Here is a 25308-nt window from a genome sequence, read left to right on the forward strand (position 1 = left end):
CAGTTCTGCTTCTCTCCAAAAAAAACCTTTCTTGACTCTTGTCAATGCTAACACTGCTTGGAGCAGGAAGGTGGACTAGAGACCTCCTGAGATCCCTTCCAACCCAAGTTATCATATGAGTGTAGCCAGGTCAAAGGAAGTAGTTATTTCCCTTTATTTGGCACTGGTGAGGCCACATCTGGATACTGTGTCCAGTTTTGGACCCCAAGTACAAGGAAAGAGTCCTGCAGAGGGTCACTAGGATGGTCAGGGCCAGAGAACATGTTGTGCAAGGAGATCCTTGAGGAGTTGGGCTTCTTTAGCCTGGAGAAGAGAGGGCTGAGGATGGATGTAATTGCCACAGGGAGGATTGAGAGCTGCTTAGCTGAAACACTTGGACACAAAGCCCAGCTCCAGAGCAGTCCTGCTGGTCCGTGACTGTTTCTGGGGAGCTGGTGCAATGCACACAGGTCTCACACCTCTCAGTGCTCGGCAGGGATGCCTCCGAGATGGAGCCGGGCTGCTTGGGCAGGATTTCACCATAAGGCTGCGAGCTCGCTGATACAGCCAGCACTAGCTGCCAGGCAGTTTGCTCCCTGCCAGTTTCTCCAGAAAAAAACCCACAATACATGGGGAGGCTCTCCTGTGCCTTCACTCCCCAGCTGCACGGACCTGAGAAGCCTCTGCTTTCCCAGCCATGGCCACGGAGAAGGCAGATTATCCCCCAGGATGAACTCGGCGCTGGAGCCGTCACGGCACAGCAGGGCTGCTAAGGGCCCTTGAAACCTTTTAAATGCGGCAAGGGCATCCAAGAGCATCTCTGCAGATTTCTGCATCTCCAGCCCTTTCTGCAGGCTCTGGTGTGGCACTGCCGGGAGAAAAAACCCTCCAGCTGGAGTTGCCTCCATCCCCGCCGGACAAGATGCCTCCCTGGGATGGAGAGAGGCAGCTGGTGAGCTGCCAGCAGCCAAGCAGGGCTGTAAGGAGACACCGGGCGCCTGACGAGCTCAAACCGCTGCCTTTTAAGGAGTGGCAGAGGCTGAGGCATCCTGGAACAAACCACCACAGTTTCTGCAGGCTCCCAACCGCAGCGTGCACTCGGGGACCACACTGGCCGTGCCCGAGGGTCCCCACAGCAGCTCAAAGCCGTGATGGGCAGCCAGGACAGCAATCCCCCGGCTACAGATTGAGTCTGGAAAACCCCAGAGCCCTGGATGGTAGAGCAGGGTTCCTGCTGCGGCGCTCACCCACGCAAGGTCCCCGCGGTCCCATCGATCACCTCCGTCCCCCCCCAGCAAACCAGCAGGACCAGCTCCTTCCTGGGAGCAGGCGGTGGGGAGGATGACGCTTTTTCACAAAGCCTTCATCAAGCCACTGCTAACACATCCCACCAACGCCCCAAGCACTTTGCTCCGCTGACGCAAAAGGTTTTGCTGGTCCAGCAGCGAATTTGCTGCTGCCATCCCCTCTACTGAGGACAGCGGGACCACCCAGGGAGCGGAGGGGAAAGGGAACGTGCTGCAGGGGAGTAACAGCGAGACCGAGCTTAGTCTGGAGCATGGATGGAGGAAACGTATGTGTGTGGGTACAGTAGCGAGCAACACCAGGAACAAGGTTAAAAGGCAAGGTATGCATTAAATGCTACAGAGCATGAGGTGTAGCTTCAGCCAAACGAAGAAAAGGAGCAAGCTGGCCTAAAGACAAGGTGTCAGGAAGACGAAGAACAGGACTGGAGCCAGTAAATACCCAAAGGCAGAGAACAGACCTGTGAAATTCAGGGATTTTGCCTAAGACTTACGAGGGGTGAAGGAAAACGAGGCAAAAGATCGCAAAGAGCACCCCCTTCTACAGGGAATAACAGGCAAGTTCAAAATCAGCTCATCGCTGCCCACAAAGGGTCCCAAAGACATAGGAAGGATGTGACCACCGGCATCCCTTGTCCCCTGTGTCTCACATGAGTGAGCTGGCTGGACCACTCGGGCACACGGGTCTCAGTGTATGCAAGAGCAAAGGAAAAGTCAATTCGCGTCGAGCTTTTGTGTAATAAAATCCCCCTCCCCACCGTTTTGCCACACCGATCCCCCACTCAAGGTGGTGGGACGCGGGCGCGCGGTCCCCATGGAGCAGGAGGCGACCATGCACCACTTTATTAGGCAGTGGTGCTGCACGCGCAGCCGAGACTGGTCACTATTTACATTTGGCAAAGGATGGTGGTGAGTACCGAGCACCCGTGCGGGTGGGGGCCACCATCGGCCTGCCTGGCCCCCCGACACCTCGCTAGCCCTGGGCAGGCCCCCGCTCGCCCCCTGCCAGCCTCGCCTGCGGGCACAGCCATTTTGTCTCCCATGGGCAGAGCCAGGCACCCTCACGGAGGCACCTAAGGCCTGCTACTGGATGATTTCTCCCCCTTTTCCCCACACATTGCCCCCCTCCCCGGCCTCTCCAAGGCCCCAGCTCCAGTCCTTGCGTCCTGAGCTCTGCCCGGAGGCAGGCGAGGGCAGCGGGCAGCCGGTGAGCCCCACTCAGCTCCTCGCGCAGGGGGTCCCCCCGGCGCCATCCCAGAGGGCAAACCAGCGCACGGGAGCCCCCCGAGAGAGCGGGACGAGGGGTCCAGCTGCAGCAATCCCCAACAGCGCCGGCCGTGCCCAGCGAGCTGCTCGTGGGCTGCCGGTCCGGAGCCCATCCTCGGCACGGCAGCGCTCAGCCCTGCGGACGGGCCAGTTTCGGGTGCACCCGGCCTCGAGCCTGGCTCGTGGAGGGTGAGTACTATAGGGTACGGATAGCCACCGGGTAAAGCAAGGACATGTGCTCAGCCCCCTTGATGGGCAGCTTGCGGCTGGCATAGTGATGAATGATCTCTGGCACGCTGTCGAAGGGCGGGCTGTGCTGACCCAGCACGTACTTGTTCTCTTGGGTCCGGGACAGTTTCATGTGCATGAAGCCCTGGCTGCTCCTGCAAGGAGAGATGGAGGCAGGGTTAGAGGGTGCAGGCTGGCCCCAGCCTCCCGTCAGCTCCTGACCCCACCCTCCCCGAGACAGTCAGCCTGCCCCTGAGCTGGGGGGGACGCTGCTGGCTCCTGTCCCCAGCCGTGGCCCTGCCCGCACCATCCCGCTCTTGGCCAACTCCAGACGAAGCCCACAGCGTGAGGGACATGGCCAGCCACGCTGCACTGTGTCCCCCGCCGGGGAGCACGGCCATGCAGTGGGGTGCGAGGCGTCCATCCGGGGACAAGGACAGTGCTGAGGCTGGGGTAGGCGTGTGCAGGCAGGGAAGCGAGGGCATAGCCTGGGCAGGAGCAGCGGGGGCTCTCGCTGCAGGGTGATGCAGGGGCAGAGGCTCTCACCCCTCGCATGTGGCAAAGCCCCTTTTGCACCCACCCCGGCTCACACGGGAGGACTTCAGCTTACATATCTCCAGCCTCACTGTGGCAAAGCAGGATTTTCTCCTATGGCCTGCAGTGCGTTGCCCCCCCCCACGCCAACACTGCGGGCTCCATAAAACCCGCTCAGCGTAGCAAGGCCATTTCCCGGCACAGCACGGGCACTGAGCCACGCGAGGCTGTGCAGGCAGATCTTGCCATGAGCGCTGATTCCAAGTGACGGGCTAATGGCCCTGTTGCTATTAATTTGCGTCTCCGAGGAGAGCCACAGCCTGTCTGCAGCGTCTGGAATGCACATTATGGCAAAATATTGATGACTTAAAAGCAGACAGGACCTCATCAGCAATGCTGAGCCGCTTCCAGCGCTGCGCAGGCCGGTCCCATCCCCCCGGCTGGAGATGGTGCCCGTAATGGACAGCCCAGCTGCATTAGCAGAATGGGTTTGCAATCCATTTAGTGCCGAGAGGCAAGGAGCCGGCCGCCCCGGGGGAGGGCAGGGGGGAGAGCTGCAGCCCCCTGCCAGGGATCAAGGAAAAGTGATAGCTGGCCGCATCCTGCATCCCAGCGGCAGACCGCAGGGAAGAGCTGCGGGGGCTGCACTGTGCATGGCACCCTGTAAAGGTGCATGGGTTTATCGTGCACACACACACATGGTCACACCGCTAACACGCAGAGCTGCCCACGAGTGCTGCCCTCGGCGCTGCACCCTGTCTGCAGACGGACCCAGCCCTTGCTTGGTGCTGGCAGGGGAGAGATGCGCAGGAGCCCCGTGCAGGATCAGTGCCAGTCCAGAGCCGGAGCGCTGCCACACGGGTCCACCGAGATGTGATGCTGGTTGTGTTTTGCCCAAATTGCTCCACAGGTCTTTGTCACAAGCTCAGGGAGGCGACCGAGATCGGACCCCCGGAGAGATGCCTGAGGGAGCACGCTGCAAACCTGACAGCCTCGCAGCCAGCAGCAGGGACAGGACGAGGACAAGGGGCAGGTGCTGCTCCTGCTGAGCACCTTACAGACGTGAGGAAGGACCCAAACCTTTGCAGCGTGGCCTCAGCCACTCCCACAGAGGTGTGAGCCAGGAGGGAGTCATTCTCCAAGCTTCTGAGGCAATGACACTACAACCCTGTCCATAACAGGCAACGTGGGGCTGCCTAGCCTGGACCAGCCAGGACTGTCACGGCAGGGTTAAATCCTTCCGGCTACCTGACAGGCTATGAGTACAGCCACTCCTGCTGCTCTCTCTAGTGCATATTTTCCTTTAAAGCAGCACAAAAGGGCTTTAGGTCAGCACTGGAGCTCTCTTTCAGACCATCTCTTCGGTTGCGCCTCCTTCCTCAAGGCGGGGGGGGGAAGAGTTTAAAAAAAAAAAAATAAATAGAAAGAGACACAGACAGCCAGCTTACAGCTATATAAAAAGCGTCCCAGGGGATTTTCCTTGAAAAGGCACTACAGAGAAAGGCAATGGAGTAAAAATCATGCTCCTGAGGCTGTGGGCTCTCTGCAAGCACAGCCAGTGGACAGGCAATGCCCGAGCAGCTCCTGGATGGGCTGCAGTCTCCTCTGGGGAGGTGGCACACCGCTGCAAGGCCACGTCCTAGCCACACATGCCGTTTGGGAAGAGGATTTGGCCATTTTTGCTATGAGGCTAAGGACAGGCAGTAAGAAGTAAGGAAAAAAACCCAAAGAAATGGGTGACTGGCTTGTAGAGAGGTGATGGAAAGAGGCACCCATGCTGGCGACGGAGGAAGACCCATCAATAACCCCAACACCACCTCCCAAGGCTTTCCAACACACATGCTGGCCAATGCCACCCACAAGGCGATGGCTGAGAGGACCTCTCGCAGCTTCAAATACAACTCATCAACCAGCAGAAGCTGTTGCTTCAAAACTGCTCGCAAGCCAGGGCAAGGAAAAAATATTGAGAAAATTAAAACATCAGTAAAAATTCTGACAAAATAAAGGAAAGGAGGGAGCTTTTCCAGAAAGGCTTCTTTTCTGATCTGAAAGCTACAAGTGCAGAAGGAAGAAAGAATATTTTCAGCTAAAATTCTGCCCTGGTTTGGTGCTGAAGGCAGCAAAAAAATGAAAAAAAAAATAGAGAGAGAGACGGAGCAATCTAATTCACAATTGTGTCACTGGGAAATAACCAGGGGAGGCTGAAACCACTAGGGAGCAATGCAGGTACAGAGACCACTGGGGAAACTTAAAGTATATTGAGAAAAGCATAGGGATACGTGGCCTGTTGTTGGGCAGAGATGACTGAAGTGCTCAATAAATACTTTTTTCACATCTGCCAGGAACAGAGCTAATATAGTCATCCAGCAGAAGGGCAAGAAGGTATTTGCTAATCCATCATCATCTTCAGGACAGTAACAGCTTTGATTTCGTGGGTTTGGGCTGCCCCAAGAGTCACGAAAGAGCTGGATGAGAAGCTGTGGGCAGCTCTTCCCTGGCAGGACACGCACGGCGATGCTTCATGCAGTTTTGGCGCTCAGGGAATCTGGAAAACTTGGGGAGGGTGCAAAGATCCCCCCAAAACACCCAAGCAGAAACCAAGCCATGCTGTGGGGGTGAGGTTTCCTGCTGGGAAACCAAAGCAAGGTAATGCCCTCTCTACAGTGCTGTTGAGCAACGGCTTCAATGATTAGGTGGGCTGGGGAGGCAGGGATGGGTACCCGCGTTTCCATCAACAACGGGATTGCACAAACTTTCTCTTCCCATGAAACTAAGCTACAAAAAAATGGGGTAACAAGAAGCCAGAACTGGAAGCTGTAACGCGACACATTCAAGTGAGCAGTGAGGCACATCATTTTATCCGTCTGAGGGATTACTAGCACTGCCAAGGGAAGAGCAGTGTGCCTCCAGATCGACAAGCCTTCCCAAGAGATGCTTTTGCCAGACACCAAACCAGAAGCCTGTGCCACACCGCAGAGAAGTGCGGACTTTGTATTCCAGCCATTTCTGACCACCCCGTGGTCGTCTCAGAGTTACCCCATCGGCACGGGCACACGTTCGCGTGGGGCACCCACCCGCGAGGGGTCACCCACAGCACCGGGTCACCTCTGCTGTGGGTCCACCACCCCCCCAGCCCCGTCCGGACTCACTCACTTCAAGGAGAGGGAGAAGTCGTTCTTGCTGGTCTCGCTGTTGCGCACCAAGTAGCTGGCCTCCTTGCACAGCCTCAGCAGCGTCTCCGCGTCCGTCCGGCTGATGGCCCCGTGGTACCAGCTGGAGGCAGGAGAGGGACCAGCTGTGCCAGGCAGAGAGCGGACACCCCGGGAAGGACTCTGCCCCGGGGCAGCAGCAATGCCAGCACCCCTGGCACCTCCCCGGGGACAGCAGCCACAGTCAGGGGAGAGGGATGTGGGTGGCACCGCCGGGGTTGGGGGACAAGGGGCAGGGCTTGCACCGGGCAGCTCAGGGGGGTGCAGAGGGCACACGGGGACCCCACAACTGCAAGATGGGCAGCAGGGACCAGCAGGCAGAAATGCAGGGCCGGGGAAGAAAGGAAGAAGCAGGTCTGCACCCGGGCTCCTCATGGTGTGGCCACAGGGATCCCGGAGCAGGCAGAGGGGTCGGGCAGCCGCTCGCGGCAGGCAGGACTCACCACTGGCTCTCCAGGGGCAGGGCAGGGTCAATCCTCTCCCCAACGAAGGGGCCAGGCTCAGCGATCAGCGTCTTCGTGCTCTTGAGGCTGCTGGAGCCGTGCCTGAGCGCAGCCCTGGCCTTCTCCTCCCTGCAGGGCGAGGTGCGGCCGTACCCCAGCCCCTCCGATGGACCTGCAAGACAGACACACGTCACAGCCAGCAGCGAGGACAGGTGGACAGGCTGGGCTCCCAGCTTTCCCCACCCCTGGAGGAAGTGGAGGGAGCCCGCAGAAAGAGCCAGAGCCACGTCACATCATGCTGGGTCCCCTCGTGCTGCCCCATCCCCCTGCTCTAAGCAAGGGCAGGGCAGGGAAGCTCTTGGACTGCTGCTCATTGCGGTGCCCCAGGATACACAAGGTTGGGTCCCCACCATGCCAGGACTGGGATCCTCGCAGCACCCGAGCCCCTGGAAATATTTTCCAGGGAGGTTTCAAAAGCTCAGAGAGGTTTGGTAATGCAACCAGAGATTCAGCGGTTGCGGCATAGAGTTGAGTGAGAAGCAGTAAGGAGAGGCTCTCCAATCTTGGGGGAAAAAAAAAAAAAAAAAAAAAAGAGGAGGGAGTAGATGGAGCTAAAGGGAGCAGTCAGTTTGGAAACGATGGACACATTTCTGCTGGCACAAGTAAACCTCCTGGGGTGAAAAAAACAATTCCCCAAGGTGGGAAGGTCATTTTGACTGTGAGGTGCCTCCCCGACACAGCCGCCTGCCTCGCGCCAGTCCAGCCAGGAGCCCCCATGCACCGACAAAGTGTGGCGGCCCGGTGTGTGCCGCCTGGTGAGCGGCGGGGGATTAACTGAGATGTGCCCCAGGGACCCAGCCTCCTGCCGACTGTTATTTCCGTGCAGGATGATTTCAGCATTAACAATATTGTTTCTCCCTCCTCCAGAGAGTTCATTATTGCTCCCCTGCAACGCAAGCCCCCTCGCACAAATTACTTATCGATCAGGCAGAGCTGCCTTGATGTGAGGCTGCCGGTGGCTGATACCGCGGAGGCACAGTCACCCCGGAGGTGGCCGAGTCCCGGCACCGCAGCTCCCACGACGAGTGGGATGTCCCGGGCTGGGCAGCTTCCCCCCTCCCCATGCTCCCTGGCTGCTGGAGGGGGAGGCAAAAGCAGGGCGATGCTGAGGCCACGATGCTGTGGGGCAGAGGCAAAAACTACCCAGAGAGGGATGTTTTTCTCTCTAGCAGGGCATCCTCTAAAGCGGCTAATTTGAGGGACACCTTGTCTGGGCCCTACGCAGGCGAGCAGGTCTCCAGCCACCCCAGCACCAAGAAGAGAGGAAGGCAGCCGAAAGGAAACACAGCCAAAATCCTCTGCAGCTTAGCATGGCTTAAAACCCCCCGAGAAGGAGCTCGGGGAGGAGGCGCCCGGCATTAAGGCTTGACAAGCCCTGCCTCTGCAACGGTCTGGCTTTTCACTGGCCAGGCTCGCCCTTGTACATAACATCCAGGCTTCAATTGCAACTCATCACCTTAAAAAATTGGGGCGAGTGTTAAAAAGCCAGACAATCAAAACACCGGAGTGTTTGCTGGCGGCACAAAGTCATCGTGTTAGAGGCTCAGAAGAAATGCATTGCACTTGTCAGAGAGAGGCAGAGGCATGTGCATGATTAAACAGGATATTAAAAACGAGGCCCTAGGAGTAAGAAGACGTCCTTCAAGAAGTTCAAGTCACCCCCAGACAGGGGAAGTAGAAAATGAGACAAAACTCTGGCAAGATAAACTTAACACAACAAAGCAAGTCAGGAAAAAAAAAGAGACTCTGTGTTGCTAAAACCAGGAAAAATGACAAACTGATGTGTTCATCAGGAGCAGGATGCGTGTCAGAGCGACTGCGGGGATAATAAATGATGGGGGAAGAGAAGAGGCTGCATAGCAAAGAAATTAATTTTTCTTGACACCTGCGTTCATTGTAGGAAGAGGATCAGGAAGTTTCCCCCTGCCAAGACCTTTCTTTTTCAGGACTCATCTCAGCCTGTAGCATCCCTATGGGTTTGGGACAGTACCCCGACGCAGCCCCAGCAGAGCGGCCGCATCGCTCTGGAGTGCCCGTATGATCGGCAGTGAAATCAGCTGTTGCGTGCAACCTCGTGCTCACATCCACCTGGGAGGCAGCGAAAGCCACACTGTTTTTTCTTTACGAAGCTCTGCAGGGATCTGGGTAACTGCAGATAAGGAAATCAGACATCTGCACCTGGCACGTCGCAGTGTCTACCAGGAGCAGCGTTAGTGACGCACGGGCAGCCACGGCACGCTGGGGCACAGCCGCCGCTTTGCAGAGAAAAAGTCACGCCTCGCAGATCCGTCCCAGTTCCCCGCAAGAGTGGCAGCCCAACCCCGAAAGCCTGGGTGGCTTTCGACAAACCCCCCCCACCTAAAGCTCTTGGCGAAACCCTAGTCCACCACGGCATAAGAGCAAGGTCCTTAAAATATTGATAATGGGTTAAAAGAGAAGCAGCAATATTTGGCTTTCATAAGCGAGACTGCCAGCGGAGTCCAAGGGGGATTTACACGGGGGCTCTGCTGCTCGGCACACACAAAAAAGGCTTCACAACAAGGCAAACCTGAGATGACAAAGTGTACCTGGGAGATTTAGCTGTTCAGGATAGCAAAAACGAGAGCGAAGAACCCAGAGGGATCTCCTGCCACTGAGCACCAAGGTAATAAAATAGCGGAGGAAACGGAGCCGTGCTAAATGACGAAGCGAGGCGCATGGGGAAAAAACCACCCCAACTTCAGCGGTGGGATCTGAATTAGCTGCTACCACACCTGTAAGGGACCTGGGTATTAACAGTCGCAAGAAAACATCAGCTAAATGCTTAGAGCAGTTGTCGAGAAGACCATAAAAGCAGCCATCACACATTGGGCATTTGGAGGCAAAGAGGAGAGAACAAAAGAGAAGGTAATAACTCTGCCACCGAGTAATCCCCTGGTGCAGCTCAACTGCTGCGTGCAAAGAGGCATCGTGGAGCTAGAGAAGATGCAGAAGAGGCGAGGACAAACATCTGGTGTCCGGCACAGGACAACTGAACAGGCCAGGAGGAGCTGGGGGAAGGTGGAGGAGGAGGGTGGATGTCTGGCAGTGCCCACAGGCAGCGGGCAGAGCCCTGCCAGGTCCGGCCAAGCTCCGAGGCGTCGCAGCATCTCAAGCGCTGGCGGGGCAGCGAGGCAGGGTCACGGCGAGCACCGGCCGCAGCCCCCCCGGGCACCCCGCTGTCACGCAAGACCCACCGTTGGCGTCTTCGTAGCTGGGCTGGCCATGCTGCAGAGGGACAGAGGCACCGGCCTCACCGTCCGGGGGGCTTTCACCGCTGTCGAGCTGTCCCACCGGCGGTGGCCATGGCAGGTCTTTAATGACCTTGATTTCAACTGGATTGGGGGGGGGGGGAAGGGGGGGGGGAAGCGGGGGGAGGGGAAGAGAAAGAAAGAGAAAGAGAAAGAGAGAAAGAAAGGGCTTAGAAAAAACCGTCAGCAGCAACACCAGGCCCATGGAGAAGGAGAGCAGTGGGGGGAAAGACCTGAGGACTACGTTCCCAGGAGCCCTATGCCAGCTTGGCCGTCTCGTCCCCTCCCCAGCACTGAGCAGGAACAGGCCTGGCGTGGGGCACATTCCCAATGGAGAGACCCTGCTCCTCCATCAGCTGACCCTCTCTGGGGTTGGGGGGAGCCTGTAATCACCCCTGTCCCACGTGCATGTCCGTCCGGGGGACGAGTGTCCCATTGCCAGCCGTCCTGCCCCTGCATCCGTCTTGCCCCAGGCGCTACCCAGCCACTCCATGGGGTCCACGTTCCCCTGCCAGGCACCAGTGGGTTGCTGCCTCATCCCGGTACCAGCTGCCCATCAGCAGGGATCTCGCAGGCCCCCCAAAGGGGGAATGGGCCAGCAGAGAGATTCCGGCATTGCAGGAGAGGAGAAAAGCCCTGCGAGCCACAGCAGGACCTGCTCTGGCTCTGGAAGAAAACAGGCAGCAGGTCCTAACGTGGCCCAGGGCACGGCAACCTGATTCCCTCGGGACTCGCAGCAAGCCTGAAGCGCCCTGGGGAGCGCCCACGTGCATCCACACGCGAGCCAGACCTGTGAACATGCCGCCTCCACCCAGGGACATCGAGAAAGGCGGCTCATCTGCCCAGATCCGGAGCACAGACACCTCAGCACAAACCCAGCCCGGCAACGCGCTGCATTTCATGATGGAGCCCGACAAGCCGAATCCTCGGCACAGCGTGCCACGGGCACAGGCCCCGCGCCCAGCCGAGTCCGAGCAGCACGAGTGCAACCCCAGGCATGAGTAGACGCCATGGCGTCGAGCCCAGCACACACATCTCCAGCTTGCAGAGCCCAAACCCAAAAGGTGGTCCACTCCCAAGCCCGAATCTCCACGCCTCTCTCCGCCAGCATCCCCACGCAGTGCCGCCAACCGCCAGCTCGAGCGCCTTGTGTGCGCCGGCTGCAGCGCAGACGCACAATGCTGCAATTAAAATGCATGCTAGATAAGAGCATGGCAATTAGCCAGCACAGGCAGAGGAGCCAGCACTAATGCACAGCATGGATTTCCTCATTAACAAACACAAACACAATCGATCCCGCAGCACAGATAAATAGGTCAGGGGGCTGGACGATCGCCTGGCCAAAGGCTCCTGGGGGAGCACCCAGCTCTCCTCCTGCCCCAAGGAAGGAGGGATCTGCTTGAGCCCAGGGTCGAGACTCTCCCCTGCAATTCGAGGTTGGGGGGGATGCACCGGCGGCTGTGATCGGTCAGAGGGGGGAAGAGGCAACAAGAGATGGGCACTGGACAGGCTGCCAAGGCAGCTCCATCCACCACTCCACCCAGCCTGGCTCCCTGCTGAAGAGAAACAGCCTCTTCGAGTGCACGAGTGCTCCCCGAGCCACGGAAATGCAGAGGCCAACACTACTGACCCCCAAAAGACGAAGGAACCCCAAGGAGCCAGCTTCCCCCCTGCAAAACGCAATGCAGCATCGGTTGCTTTATGCTTTTATTGCTCCCATCACTCACCTGCAAAGGCTTTGGAGATCCGCTCCTTCTTCCACTCCCAGGGCTGATCATACTCCTCCGGCGGCCGCTCATCGTCCTCAGGCAGCCGGGACTCCCTGGGCCTGGGGCAAGCCAGGCGGTCACCGTCCATGTCCAGCCCTCCAAGCACAGGCTCGTAGGGAGTGTCGTAGAGGTGCAGCGGCCGGGCAGGAGCCTCCCGTAAGCCCTTCTGGCGGATCTCTAGCAGAAGAGTGAAAAGACCATGAGCTTTTTGCCCAACACAGCCCAGCCCTCCAAGCACAGGCTCGTAGGGAGTGTCGTAGAGGTGCAGCGGCCGGGCAGGAGCCTCCCGTAAGCCCTTCTGGCGGATCTCTAGCAGAAGAGTGAAAAGACCATGAGCTTTTTGCCCAACACAGCCCAGCCACGGTCCCCAAAGCCCTGCTAGATGAAAGGGCTCAATTTCACCCGAGGGCGACATGGGGTAGGGAGCATCAGCGATGGAGGAGACCCCCCCAAACTGCCAGCAAGCACCTGCCAGAAGCAGGGGAGCTGCTGGGCAGCCGGGTCCTGAGCAGTCCCCAGCACCAAGATGCCTTCTCTCCCCATAGTACAACATCCCCACTCTCGAGCAGCCCTGCAAAGCGGGGTCCATGGGGACAGAGCATCCCAGAGCCTGACTCCCTGCGAGCAGCAAGGCCAGGTTTCTTCCCTGGACACTCAGCGTGGCTAGTTTAATAAAATGCCCTTCCCTCGAGCAAAACAAAAGTCTCTCCCACAGACACAAGCAGCCTCTTCGCCGCTTGCCGATTTTTCCAAGAAATGCAATGGTCTAGTCCAAAAAGCCGCGTGAGCTTTCCAGAAGCCACTCGCTCCAGGAAAACCATGGAACTGCAAAGCAGAGCCAGAGCCTGGAGCACACAAGCCGGCACAGCAACCCTGCGTGCACCGCAGTAGTAAAAGCGATGCCTTCGGGAGCGCGCGCTCTCACCTCGCCTGCTTTCCAGCCATAAACAAGCCCCCTGGGGACCCCGCTGCTGCAGCAGACAACGGCACGCTCTGGCCCAGTCCTAACCGAATTAAATAGCTCCCACATCCATCTTAGTTTTATGCCAGACGCATCGAATGTCAGGTCTCTCCTGGCTCAGACTGGCGAGCAGGCACCGTGGTCCCAGGGGGCAGCATCGCAGGGAGAAATATCGAGGTGCCTTTATTGCTCAGGTAGCCTTTGTGACTGCTCTGGCTACGGCAAGCCCATCGCACACGGCTAAAGCTGTGAAAATTTGCCTGCAAAGTGGCTGTGCACCACCACAGCAATCACCCAGGTTTGCCCTGACTGGGGGATCCAGTGCTGGCAGGGGCTGCAAGGAACAGAGCGCAGTGGCCACCAAATTCACACAGCAGGGACCAGAGGCACAAGAGTGGCCTTTGCAGGGAGCCTTCCACCTTACCAGCCATCATCTTCTGGGCTTCATATGGCTCCATGTATCCATCGTTCTCCATCACCTTCTCCAGCCCTGCCTGGCTACCAGCCACCTGCGCTGCATCGAAGGGATCTGCGTAGTCCTCCAGGACAGCCAGCTGGAAGAGGGGAAGGGTAGGAGAAGGGTTAGGATACTCCCTGCCTTTTTGGGGGGGTGTCAGGGACCAGTTGAAGCCCCTTGAAACCTCACCACGAGCTCTGCTAGCAGCAGCCAGAGCAGCAGCCGGGACCCCGAGCCCGCATCATGGCAGCCCTGCAGAGCAGGTGCTGGCAGCCGGCAGCTTTCCAGGCACCGGCGCTCGGCCGTGGAAACGCTCCAGCCTTTGTCCTGAAAGCTGGGACGGAGCCAAGCAGAGCAGAAGGCGGCCTGGCCTCCTCCCTTACCATCGGCTCAGCACTGCCAGCACCCATGCAGACGCCCCGGCAAGGCCCCCACCGCGACGCGGGACTGCCGGCAGCGCCGTCTCCCCACCATGGCACACAGATGCTTTCCCTGCATGCAGCCACGTTTCCTCGCCCGAGGTGAAGAAGGGGCGCAGATCCCAGTGCAGGGGTGTCAGCTGGCACTGGCACAACTGGGAATTCACTGGTTATTTCCTAGGGCTCCTGCAGGCTTGTTTGAAGATGTTTCTTAACAAAAGGGCTAAGAACAGCCTATGGCTTCCTTTCCGCTCCCTCCCAGGCCCCTGCAGCATCCCCACACGCGTCCCAGGCAACACAATACAGGGCTCCTCCATGTGATCAGGAGTCACAGGGAAGCAGGACCAGGAGCCTCTCCAGTGCCATGTCACAGGGACGGCACAAAAAGCCCAAGGTTTGCCCTTACTAGCGAAAAGGAGATGATCGTGCCGTAGGATATGGGGCACGTCCCAGAGCTTGATCCCCTCCAGCGCTGGAGCCACATGCCTGCTCCAGCACCTCAGCAGCTTCCCGGCCGGAGCACCCCATCGCACGATGCCGCAGCCCCCGGCAAGCCTGGAGCTGTACATTCCACCTCCAGCCTCAAAGCCTGGTCCCAAAATGGGGCCACACAATATTTCCAGTAGCGTCCGAGTGCTCCCAAGCACCTTTGCTGGGGTCTGCTCACCCACCAGGCTGCAAACCCTAGGCTGGACCATCCGGCGAGATGGGTTTTGCCACCACAACGCCAGCTATGCAGAGCTCCCACAGCAAGGACCAAACGGCCCGAGCACGGTGTGGTGGCTGCCTAATCCCACCCGGCACCAGGCTCTGTCCTCACCGCCACGCTGTCCCTGCTCCTGGCCAGCCTTGAAGACCAGGGCTGCTCACGCATTCCTCTCCGGCTCCCATAATTGGCTTAAAGCAAAAACACTTCTTCCTCCTTCCTGTGCAAAACGGCCGACAATAGCCTCGAGCAGCAAAACCCAGCAGGAAAAGGGAACAGGAACTGGAGCTGTAAACACCTCCGCACGGCCCTGAGCCTTCGCATCCCTCTGAGCTGCGGGAGGAATGCAGCTCCCCGCGTCCCGGCTCACCACCTCCTCCGTAAACGTCCCAGCTCCAGGCTGTGGGGAGCCGGGGCAGCTCTCCAAGCCCAGCCCCTCCATACCGGGGCACGAGCAAGCAGCAGAGCATCATCCCTGGAGCAAACCCCGCCAGCCACAGGGCTCGCAGCCACCCCGAGCGAGCACAAGAGGGGTTCAAATGTGGGAGCAAGCAGATGCTCTAACCCCTCGGCAAGGCAGCAGCAGGACAGATGGCTGCTCGGGGTACCGGCCTCCGCCGGATGAGAGGGAAAGAGCAAAACCTCCCGCTGGCTCTGCAGGCAGGGCCCGGTGCCAGCGAGCCGGGACGGGGCTGGAGGAGCAGCCAGCCCCTGGCTTTGCAGCGGGAGACAGGAAATCTGCTCTTGCCTCCGTCATCCGAGGGAGACGTGGCATCGCTCGGGCCCCGCCGGGCACTGGGGACACCAATGGGCAATGCTGAGCCCAGGGGGCTGCAGCCGTTTGCTTGCCACCGCTGGGGCGAAACCTCCCAGGGAAATCTAAGTTGCCGGAGACTTTTGCAGCTGCTTGGTCACTAGGACCCGACCTAACACCCTTGGGGTGGGGAGATGAGCGACAGTGACTGCAAATTCGTTGCGGGAAGCCCCTCTGTTTTCTAAACACCCTTTTCCTCTCCAAGGCAAAGAGGGGTTCAGCCTGCAGCAGGCGGGTGCTTCCCACCCACTGCCTGCGAGATCCCGAGGGCAGATCAGTGCCCACCACTCCAAACAGCCGGGAGATCCCGGGGGCTGCACCCATGCCTCGGAAAGCTGCAAAGAGGCTTTCGCTCCGCCGCAAGGATATCTGCAGAGCACAGCCCCACGCCGGCGACAGCTCATTCGCACACACACTAGTGCCAAGGGAGGCACGAGCACACAGGCAGGCGTCCTGACACGCACAAATGCACAGGCTCGACACGTGAGTGCCTGCAAGGCGGGCAGATGGGCAGCGCCAGGCCTGATGCTCACCCTTTGCAAAGAGCTCTCATGGCTCCAAGCATGTTGCGGGGCTGTGAAACGCAGTTTGCTGACCCTCCTAGGCTCAGAAAGGGATTGCCTGCTCATTCCTCCTGCCCCGAGCCCAACCAGCCCACATTCAAACCTGCCATGAACCCCATTTCCTAGATGCATTTTGCTAGGCAGACATAGACCCAGCTTGCTGCTGGTGCGAGTCCTGGACCCTCCCTCTCTCACCCCGTAAACACAGAGCAGCGTCAGACAAGACAGGGCACCAGCACAGCAACTCGGCAGCCGAGAGGCTCCTCTGCACACTGCGGTCGCGCTTCCCAACCGGAGGAAAGCCCCCTCCGTATTTCCTCAGCGCTTGGGTCTGGCTTCCCAGGGAGGGACACACGAGCTCCAGCAAGCTCACAGAGCGGCCCCCACTCAGATGCCTCCAGGTCTAGAAAGCAGAGGATGGTGGAGAATCCTAACACGTCTCTGCTGAGACCCCTAAAACTGGGTATTTTGCTTGCAGGGGGGTGCAGAGCCACTCCAGCGATTAGACGGGCTCTACGCAGGCAAGATGCGGTTTGCTGGGCTTAGCTCGGACCCAGAGCAAATGGCTCAGATCAGGGGCTTGAGTCTCCAAGCTCCCTAGGTTTGGTGGCGTTTTGCCACACTGGCTTTACTCCTCCACTATCTCAAGGATGCCTCTTCGTAGGAGCAAAGTCTCCCCACCATAGGGTGCTGAGAACGTAAACCCCTTTTTTTTTTTTTTTTTTTTTTTAAATGGTCAGGTATGACAGCGGAGAGCCACGGAAAAGCTGGGAAGGGAACTCATGTGTCCAGGAGCATTGCAACCTCGGGGTACACAATCAAGCAAGCGAGAACAGTACCCCAAGCCCTGAGGCTGGAGGCTCCAGCCAGTGCTGGGAATGGGGCAGGGCTCTTAGAGGGCAAACGGCGGGGATCACGCAATTACCGATTGCGTCTTAATGCCCTTGCACGTGGGGCCGAATTAAGGTTGCCCAGGAAACTACATCTCTGACATTTCCTGATCCGAGCACTGGACTTTACGAGCCACACGGGGCTCTCTGCAGCAGCCACGGTGCATGCAGCCGCTCCCCCAGCGCAGGAGGGGGCCACAGCCGCTGGCAGGGCAGCTCCCAGGGGTGCCCCAGACCCCCGACGGTTCGGTCAAAGGCCAGGCATTTCCATGCTTCACTCACCTCCTGTATCGCGGAGGGAGCTGCTCACCGCCCGGCCGATCCCAGCATGCCGCTCAGGTGCCCGGGTACTGAGGCACTGCCTGCTCATACACAGCACTAGCTTTGCTAGATTTGAAATAATTCGGGTGCTAAGCAAAAGCCTGACATGCAAAGCCACCATCCCAGGGCAGCTCTTGGTGCAGACCAGTCCTTCAGAGAGCAGCCAGGCACCGCCAGCACTGGGACACACGTCCTCTTTGTGCGCGTGAGTGTTTTTCACGCGTTTATCTGCCGTGGCAATGCACACCCAGATCCCTGCTGCGGTACTGAGGCTGGTCTCGCTCTATTATTTATGCCAACTGTAAGAAAAAAAGAAAATTAAGGTGAAGGACCAGATCATCACTGGGTTCTCGCAGTAAAGCAGTTTTTGTGCTGCCCACCAGGGAAGGCGACAGATGGCAGCTCTCCAAGAGAGTTCACAGTTCAGACACCGAGATCCCAGGGCAGAGCTGGGGCTCTTCACCCCATCTTGCCTACAAACATCCTACCTGCCACCACCTTTTGCTGCGACAAGATGCTCCACTCTATAGAGAGGTCCCCAGAGGACACCTGGGGAGATCCTTCACTTTATAAACAAGTTTCTTGCCCTGGAGATAAAGCATATTTGGGGTCCCCCCAGGAGATTGCTGGGTTTAACGTTGGGGCCCCTCTGAGTTATAACCAAACTCAGTTCGTTCTCTCTGTCAGGTGCAAAATTTCCCCAGTTTTACACATCTTGCAGCTTGGCTTTCAGTGGACACCGAAGCCAAACCCAAAAGCAAACCGAGCGCTGGCCTTCCAAGAAGGGTCCGGTCCGCAGCCCGTGGGGGACGGCTGGGCCAGGCGGGGAGCCCACAGCTGCACCCGTGGCACAGGAGGAGGGAGCGCCGGGCGGACAGCACGGCATCGTGCAGGATGACTCAGTTCGGGGAGGCTCTTGCAGGAAAGACACACGCCCAAGAGCTTCCTGGCCGGCCATTCCCACACCCCGCGGCACTGACCCTGCGCTCCCAGCAAAAATGCCAGCCATCGGTCCCGACGGGCACGAGACAAAGATGTCCCCAGGCAGATCCCCAACCCCGTCCCCAAGCACACTGTGCCCTGGGTGCAGGCGTCCCCACACAGGGAGGTCCCTCGCCGCATCTCTCCCCACTGCATCCTAGTGGCACTGCTCCTCACGCCTAATCCAAACACAGCAGAGAAGACATCTCCAGGGTATCCGCCTCGCTCAGGCAAGCTGTACAGGGCCAGTCCGTCATCCGCTGCTGTAGGGAAAGGACTGCCCAGACCAAGCAGATGGAGAAGGACCTGTGCTGGTCCCCACCATGTCCAGCAAGCGTTTAATGGAGCAGGAGCCACTGCAGAGCTCACTCTAAGCGCGTCCCCACAAGATGTTGCAGATCCCACGCAAGGCAGAAAGATGTGACGACTCATGCTATGATGGCAAAGCATCGCGTGACTGAGGCGGGAAGGATGCCATTGACAAGATGTTCCTGCCCCGTCTTCAATTCTCCAGAACGGGCAGGACAGCCACAGCGGGCACAGGGCTCCCAGGGAACATGGTCAGTCCCCCAACCTCAACGCAGTGCCCATACCACAAACCACACGGCCTCGGCCAAACCACACAACCAGGAACTGGTGGCTCCTCCTTCCACTTCTGTCCATCCTCGTCCTCTCCACTTGGAAGGGCTGCACATTTTATTAGAGTGTTTTTCACTGTCAGTCATTAGCAAAAAAACTCTCTGCTCCAGCAGCCTTGCCTGTACCTAAAACTGTACTTCTCCCTTTATCTTCAGCATCACCACAACTCAAGGCCCACATCCGTGGGCCTTCTGGAGTCCCAGTCCCCGCAGCGGGTAGGGAACAGTGCCCACCACCTCTTCCTAAGCGTGGGAGCACTGAGCCCCCTGCCACAACCATCATCTCGGCTTGAAGAGCTCAGCAGAGGCTCCAGCCCCACCCCAGCTTGTCCTCCCTGCTCCAGGACACCTCGACATTGTCGCCAAGAGCAAGGGCCGCAAGCATCAGCAACCCCCCAGCAGGCACCTCCGTCCTGCTGGACCACCTCCAGAAAGAACCACCATGACCTTGCAGCAACTGGGGAACCCTCCCACCGCTCAGCCCACTGTCAAGGCCAGCAGATGGGAGCTGCAAAAGGGCGCTCAAGCCCAACAGAGATGCTCCACGTGGTGGACGCTCCCCGGCTCCTCCAGGGAAACTGTTTTAATGGACAGTTGCATGCACTACCAAATATTCCCACTTTTATCTCTGGCTTCACCCAGCATCCGGAGCTCTGCCTGTGTCCATCACGTACCAGAGCCCTGAAGAATTAGAAACCTCCTCCTCACAGAGGCATGCAGGAGATCAGGAGGTAATCTAATCACCGTCTATCTTGGATAAGATGAAGGGTCTTCAGCCTAGTGCTGTTAGCAGAGTTTCCCCAAATGTATCCCAGCTTTTGGCTTTTCTCTCAACTTTCCGGCTTCTCCCCAGCCCTCGGATGCCCGCACAGCCCTGGCTGTACCTGTTGGCAGTCCCCGCTTCCTGCAGCTCCTGCTCAGCCCTTTGCACATCACAGCCAGAGTCCTTCCTATGACCACCACCCGCTCCTGGTTCCTCTGATCCCACACCGCGCGTTCCACAGGAAAAACCATCCAGCCTGCCTCAGCAAACCACATCACCACGATGGCACCTCCGGTCCCCACTGCCAGTGCCCTCCTCCTCCTCCTCCTCTGCTGCCTGCAGTGGCCAGTTCACAGGATCCTGGCTCAAAAGGGGGTTTCTGCCAGGCCCCTCTGGAAACCTCCCGAAAGCGATTAGTCAGTACGAGCAACTTTCCAAGATCCACCAGCAACAAGTTTTTCTATCTGCTTAAAATACTCCCGAGCAGATTTTGCCCGGCACTCATTTCGTCACACCACCCAGCAATGCCAGGACCACGGATGGGATCATTGTATCCACCATTCCCTCCACCAGCCAGATCTGTAATCCCGTCGAGTTCGCTCGACAAGCCCCGTCTTGCAGGCGGCAGCGCTGGCGGGCACTAATTACCCCTCCTGCCTTTATGTGCGCAGTCCCCGCATCAACCTCTCCACCAAGAGGCCCGGCACCGACGGCCGCAGCCCTGGCGGGTTTATTCCTCTACCGGGTCCTTGTGCCGCTTCGAGCCCGTCTCCCCACGGGGAGCTTCTCCTCAGCTCCTGCCTCTCGCCGGCGACGTTTCTCGCCTCCTTTCTGGCACCGGCAGCGCCAGGCTCCGCTCTCACCCCCCCCGAGAAGCCGGCTGGGAGGCGGCAGACAAAGAGGCGCTGAGGCTCCCTGACAAAGCAGCACGGCAGCTCAGGGGGGCCCGTCCGCCGCCGCTGGCACGGGCAGGCCCTGGCGAGCGGGCAGAGGAAGACCCGTGCCGCTGGGCACAGAGTGGAAGGAGGCCCAGGGCCGCTGGCCCCAGCGTCAGAGGCCACCGGAGACGGTCCTGTGCCGCGCGGGACCTTCCCAGGCTGGAAGGTTTTCACCTCTGTAGAGCACGAAGCACTTGGCTGCAAAGAAATGGCAAGAAGGGAGGGGGGGAAGGTGGCCGGCAGGCCCTGCGCTCTCGCACCTCGGCGAGCGACGCTTCCTGCTGGGGATGATACCTGCCTACCCCGGGAGCGGGAGGAGAAGCCGGGGCCGCCCCCGCAGCGCCGCTGCTGCTGACGTGTGACCGGCATGTCGGTGCTGCCGGGGCGCGGGGGGACGCGAAGCGGGAGCCCCTGCAGAGCCTGGCCGCGGCCAGCCCTCGGCGCTTGGGCTCCACCTGCCCCGGGGGTCCTGGCCCTGCTCCTCACAGCGGGTGCCGAGGGTCCGGCGGGGCGACCCAAAGCATCCCCGCGGCCGTGGGGCCGGGCCACCCCGGGGAGGGCGGCGGGGTGCCCGTGCGAGGACACTCACCTCCTGCGGCGGCTCGTCGGGCGGCTCGGGGCCGGCCGGGGGCGAGCTGGGGGCGGCGGGTGTCAGCAGCGGCGGCGGGGGGCTGGCGGGCACCTTCTCGACCGCCTCCACCTTGATGAGCCGGTGCTTGGGCGAGACGTACCGGGGCCCGTCGGGGGCGGCGGGCGGCGGCGCCCCGCTGTAGGGGTCCTCGAAGTCGCGCTCCTTCTGCAGCCGGTAGGCCGCCACGATGTCGGGCTGGGCGGCGGCCAGCGGCTCGGCGGCGCCCCCGGGCGGCGGGGGCGGCTGCGGCGGCGGCCCGGCGCGGTAGTCGGGCTTGGGCGGCGCGGGGGGAGCGGGCTTGGCGCTGCGGAAGCCCAGGTGCTCGCGGAGCCAGCGGGCCATGGTGCCCACGCACTGCGGAGCCCCGCCGGCCCCCGCCCCGGCCCCCGCCCCGGCTCCCGCCCCGCCGCCGCCGCGCTCCGAGCCGGCCGCCGCTCCGCTCAGCAGCATCGGCGCTGGCGGACTGAGCGCGGCGGCGGCGGCGGCGGAGCCCGGGCCGGGGGGGAGCGGGGGAGGCGGCCGGGGGAGGCGGCCAGTGCCACCTGCCGGAGCCGCCGCGCCGGCTGCTCCGAGCGGGGCTTCCCCCTCCCCCGCTCCGCCCGCCCCGCTTCCCCGGACGCGCTCCCCCCGGCACGGCACGGCACGGCGCGGCGCGGCGTGGCCTCCCCCGCCGCCCGGCCCGGCCCGGCCCGCCTCCCCCGGGGCCCGCCCCGCTCCCCCGCCGCCCGGCCCGCCTTCCGCCGCGCCCGGCCCGGCCTTCCCCGGCGCTCCGGGCCGACCCCCCCGCGGCTCCAGGCAGCCACTGGCTCTGGGCTCCCTCCCAGTGGCCCCGCGTCCCGCCGCGGCCCCTGGGGAGAATCGGCCCCCCAAGGGCGGCCGCTGCCCCGTCCCTCTTGCTGCGGAGCCTGGAGACCGCGGGCCTGATCCGGCCCCGGCTGCCGCCGCCGCTGCCCGCTCCCCCGGAGCATCGCCTGGCTCTGGGAGCGGAGGAAAGGTGCCTGCGGTGGCACCAGAAGGGCCACCGGGGAGGCTGCTAACGAGATAGGAGCAATAAAGGGTCCCTCGGTGGCAAATCCACTGCCTAGGAGGTGTTCATGAAACCAGCGCCGTGCAGGACCCACAGAGCAGATCGCTCCAGGGAGAGCCTCCGAAAGACCAGGCTGGCACCATGGACCCCCACAAGAAATACCACGGGACCAGGGTGAGCAGGGACAAGCCAGGGGAAGGCGCTTGGGAAGAAGGCTGAGCCGGGCTAGGTGTGCAGGGACGTCGGGGCGAGTGTGCAGGGCTGAGCCCCAGGACACGCGGGGCCAGGCCACGGGCTGGAGGACATCCCTTGGGGTGCAGCCCAGGCAGGGCTGGATTTGCGGGTAAGGGGCCAGTGGTGACAGGCGTGCAGAGCAGGGAAGTGGCATTGGGAGCAGTGTGTTGGAGCGTGGCAGCGGAGGCCGAGGCCGTCGCAGCGGCAAACAGCACGTTTACACGTGTTCTGACAGTTACCCCTGCACACACACCCATCACCAGCCACCACCACCCCTGCTCACCCACCACGCAGGACCGGCTGTTACCCCATGCCCTCCTAACCCCCGGCAGCCACTGTGCACAGCCCTGTCTCCAGACTGGCGCTGCTGAATCCTCCACACCCCTTCCTAAGCGCACACATCGTTCACCCAAACCTGCTCCCGGCCCTGCTCGCAGGCTGAATCCCCCGAAGGCCATGGTCAACTGTGCCTGAAAGGGAAGGGGGCCAAAGGCAGGATGCTCCAAAAGCAGGACCACCGCAGAGGTGAAGCCGTGCAGAGGCACGCAGTGAGGGGGCAGAGATGCCACAGTGTGGTCCTGCTCGTCCTCACACCGTGAGCCGGGCTCCTGCCCCACTATGGGAACAGATGTTGGGACGTGGCTGTCGGGGTGCCTGCTGCAGGGAGGAGAGGATGTGTGGAGAAAGAAGCTTCTCATGGTGACCCCCCCTTTCCTTCCAGCCCCTGTGCAGGAGGAGACCTGGGATGGGGCTGCTGAGGAGCTGAGCCTCCTGTGCCAGCCTGGCATGGCACATGCCGAATGCGTGCCCAGTGACCCCACCGAGTCCCAGATTTGCTGATTTATTGAGTACGCGCACACTGCACGCTCCTGTCCAAGAAACCCAGCCAGATCCCTCAGGTCCAACCGGACATCAAGGGAGCTTTCTCCCTAGGGAGAAGACAGCCATGGCACCCAGAAACCAAGACTGGAAATTTCAGAGTGCAGGGAATGCAAGACACAAAAGGCATCAGAAGGAGAAAAAGTGTCTGCCAGGAATAGAGTGAATACAAGGCAGCATTTAAGGTCTAGCAGCAGACCTCAATCCTGGCAGATGGGGATGATGAGATTGTTATTAAAATGCAGAAAAGACAGAGGTTCTCGATAAATCTGTCTGTCCGGCATTTGGAAGGAAGCAGGATGCAGGGCTGATGGCACATGAGATTGAGAGTACTTCCACCCTCTGTCAGTAACCAAGGAGGATGTTCAGCAACATCTGTTGGAGATGGCTTTTGTTAAATCCTCAGGCCTGGAAAACACACACTCAGCGTCTCCTGAGAGGTGACCGAGGAGGGATCTAGCTTGTGGTGGTGGGTTTTTTTTAAAAATACTACCATACCAGAGGAACTGCAGAGGTCCTTCCTTCCCATCCCGTCCTGTCACATCCCCTCCCATCGCTCCCTCCTTGGAGAGGCAGCTGCACCAGGGCCATGCTGGGGATCGAAGAGGGTCTGTGGTCTGAGCCCACCTAGGACCCCAGCACCTCCTCACCATTTGCTGGGCCTGCTTCTCTTCCAAATTCCTCTGCGGCCTTTTGGCAGGTGGGCACCTGGCCCAGCGTAGCCCCGTTCTCTGATCTGTGCCCTGTGGGGCATCCCCTTCTCACCTGAGGCTTCAGCAGATCCTGGAGGGGCATCAAGAAGATCCCTGGACCCACCTTAGCCCTCAGATTTGAGCTTCCCCTGGATATTGGCTTTGCCTGGGCCAAACCACCCAGACAGCAACATGGGGCAGCAGGGTGAGGAGAACATAGCCAGGGTGGGAGCTCCCCTCAGGAGACTTCTTTGTGCTTGGGGAGCTTTGAAGGGGAGTCCAGAAGGAGACCAAATGAGCTCCTTACGCCCCGCATGGCTCAGCACTGGCACGGGCTGCTCATATTTTTTCTGCAGTCGTGACGAGACACTAGCGACATCCCTCCGTTCACAGCAGTTCGTTTCAGGTTTGAAGAAGCAGCGACAGATTTCTGCATTCGCACCGCCAAAGCTGAGCTCCATCTGCGTCTCACGCTGCAGCTGGTGTTGCTCCAATCCCCAACTGTTTACATCCCCCGTATCTGATGCACATTGGGACCCGGGTTTGATGCCTGCACCGTAGAGACTGGCCCCGATACCACAACTGTGGCCTGCGAGTCGCTGCGGCCCGGCGGATTGCCGTGACAGATGGCTGTCACGTAGCATCGCTCGTATAGGGACTGGCGGGGGACACGGGGCAGGACTGGCAGACGGGAGAGGATCAGGGAGCACACGCTGCGCCACTTGCGTGCCAGACTCCACATTTCGGCTGCTCTCTCATGCAGCCATGGCGGGAAGCCCCCCCGGTGGGATGCGTGGCCCCGGCGGCTGCCTGCTGCTCACGCTGCCCGCAGCCCACGGAGCCCCCAGGAAGGAGGGAAGGACGGCGGTGGAGCCACTGCGCACACAGTCCTCAGTCGGGAGGAGAGCAACCCATGGCTGCACAGAAGTGATTTTTGGCTCACTCTTACGGACTGCAGGAATAGGGGAGACAGGAGGCCGCCTGCAGTGGCCTGCAGGGACCCGGGGCTGGACCTCTGCACCAGGAGCTCTGCTCCCACCCTATTCTCCATCTCTGGAGGGTCCAGGAGCTCTTCTCTGTCGTCTCTGGGCTGGAGCTCACAGCACGGCCCTTCCTCTCACCGAAGGCAGCAATAGCTGCTCGCCTGGGTAAACACTTCCCAGGCAGGTCGGAGCACGCACCAGGAAGAAAAAGCCAGGCAACGTCTTCCGGGCTCCTGCCAGCCCTGCAGAGAGCTGTGTGCGTCCTCAGCCCTCATCCATCCTCCTGGGTGTGAGGAGCTGCTTCAGCTACCCTGAGTGCTCCTTGTGCTCACCCACAGCTGGGGACAGGA

At 60.1% G+C, this 25308-nt stretch overlaps 1 protein-coding gene across 2 annotated transcripts; it reads right to left on the reverse strand.

Moving 5' to 3' along the window:
• Positions 1-2420: 2420 nt before the first annotated feature.
• Positions 2421-21509, reverse strand: SHF (Src homology 2 domain containing F). 2 transcript variants are annotated; one of them, XM_050903156.1, is made up of 7 exons: positions 21102-21509; positions 13447-13576; positions 12020-12238; positions 10239-10376; positions 6964-7135; positions 6465-6584; positions 2421-2932 (listed from the first exon to the last, which is right to left on the reverse strand). In XM_050903156.1, the coding sequence occupies exons 1-7, from the start codon at positions 21483-21485 to the stop codon at positions 2746-2748; spliced, it is 1350 nt and encodes a 449-aa protein (XP_050759113.1). In that variant the 5' UTR covers positions 21486-21509; the 3' UTR covers positions 2421-2745. The 2 variants fall into 2 exon arrangements, with proteins under 2 accessions (XP_050759113.1, XP_050759114.1); XM_050903157.1 differs by having other exon boundaries at positions 6465-6606; positions 21102-21506.
• Positions 21510-25308: the final 3799 nt, after the last annotated feature.

This window comes from Gymnogyps californianus, chromosome 11, assembly GCF_018139145.2.
Source record: "Gymnogyps californianus isolate 813 chromosome 11, ASM1813914v2, whole genome shotgun sequence".
NCBI lineage: Eukaryota > Metazoa > Chordata > Aves > Accipitriformes > Cathartidae > Gymnogyps > Gymnogyps californianus.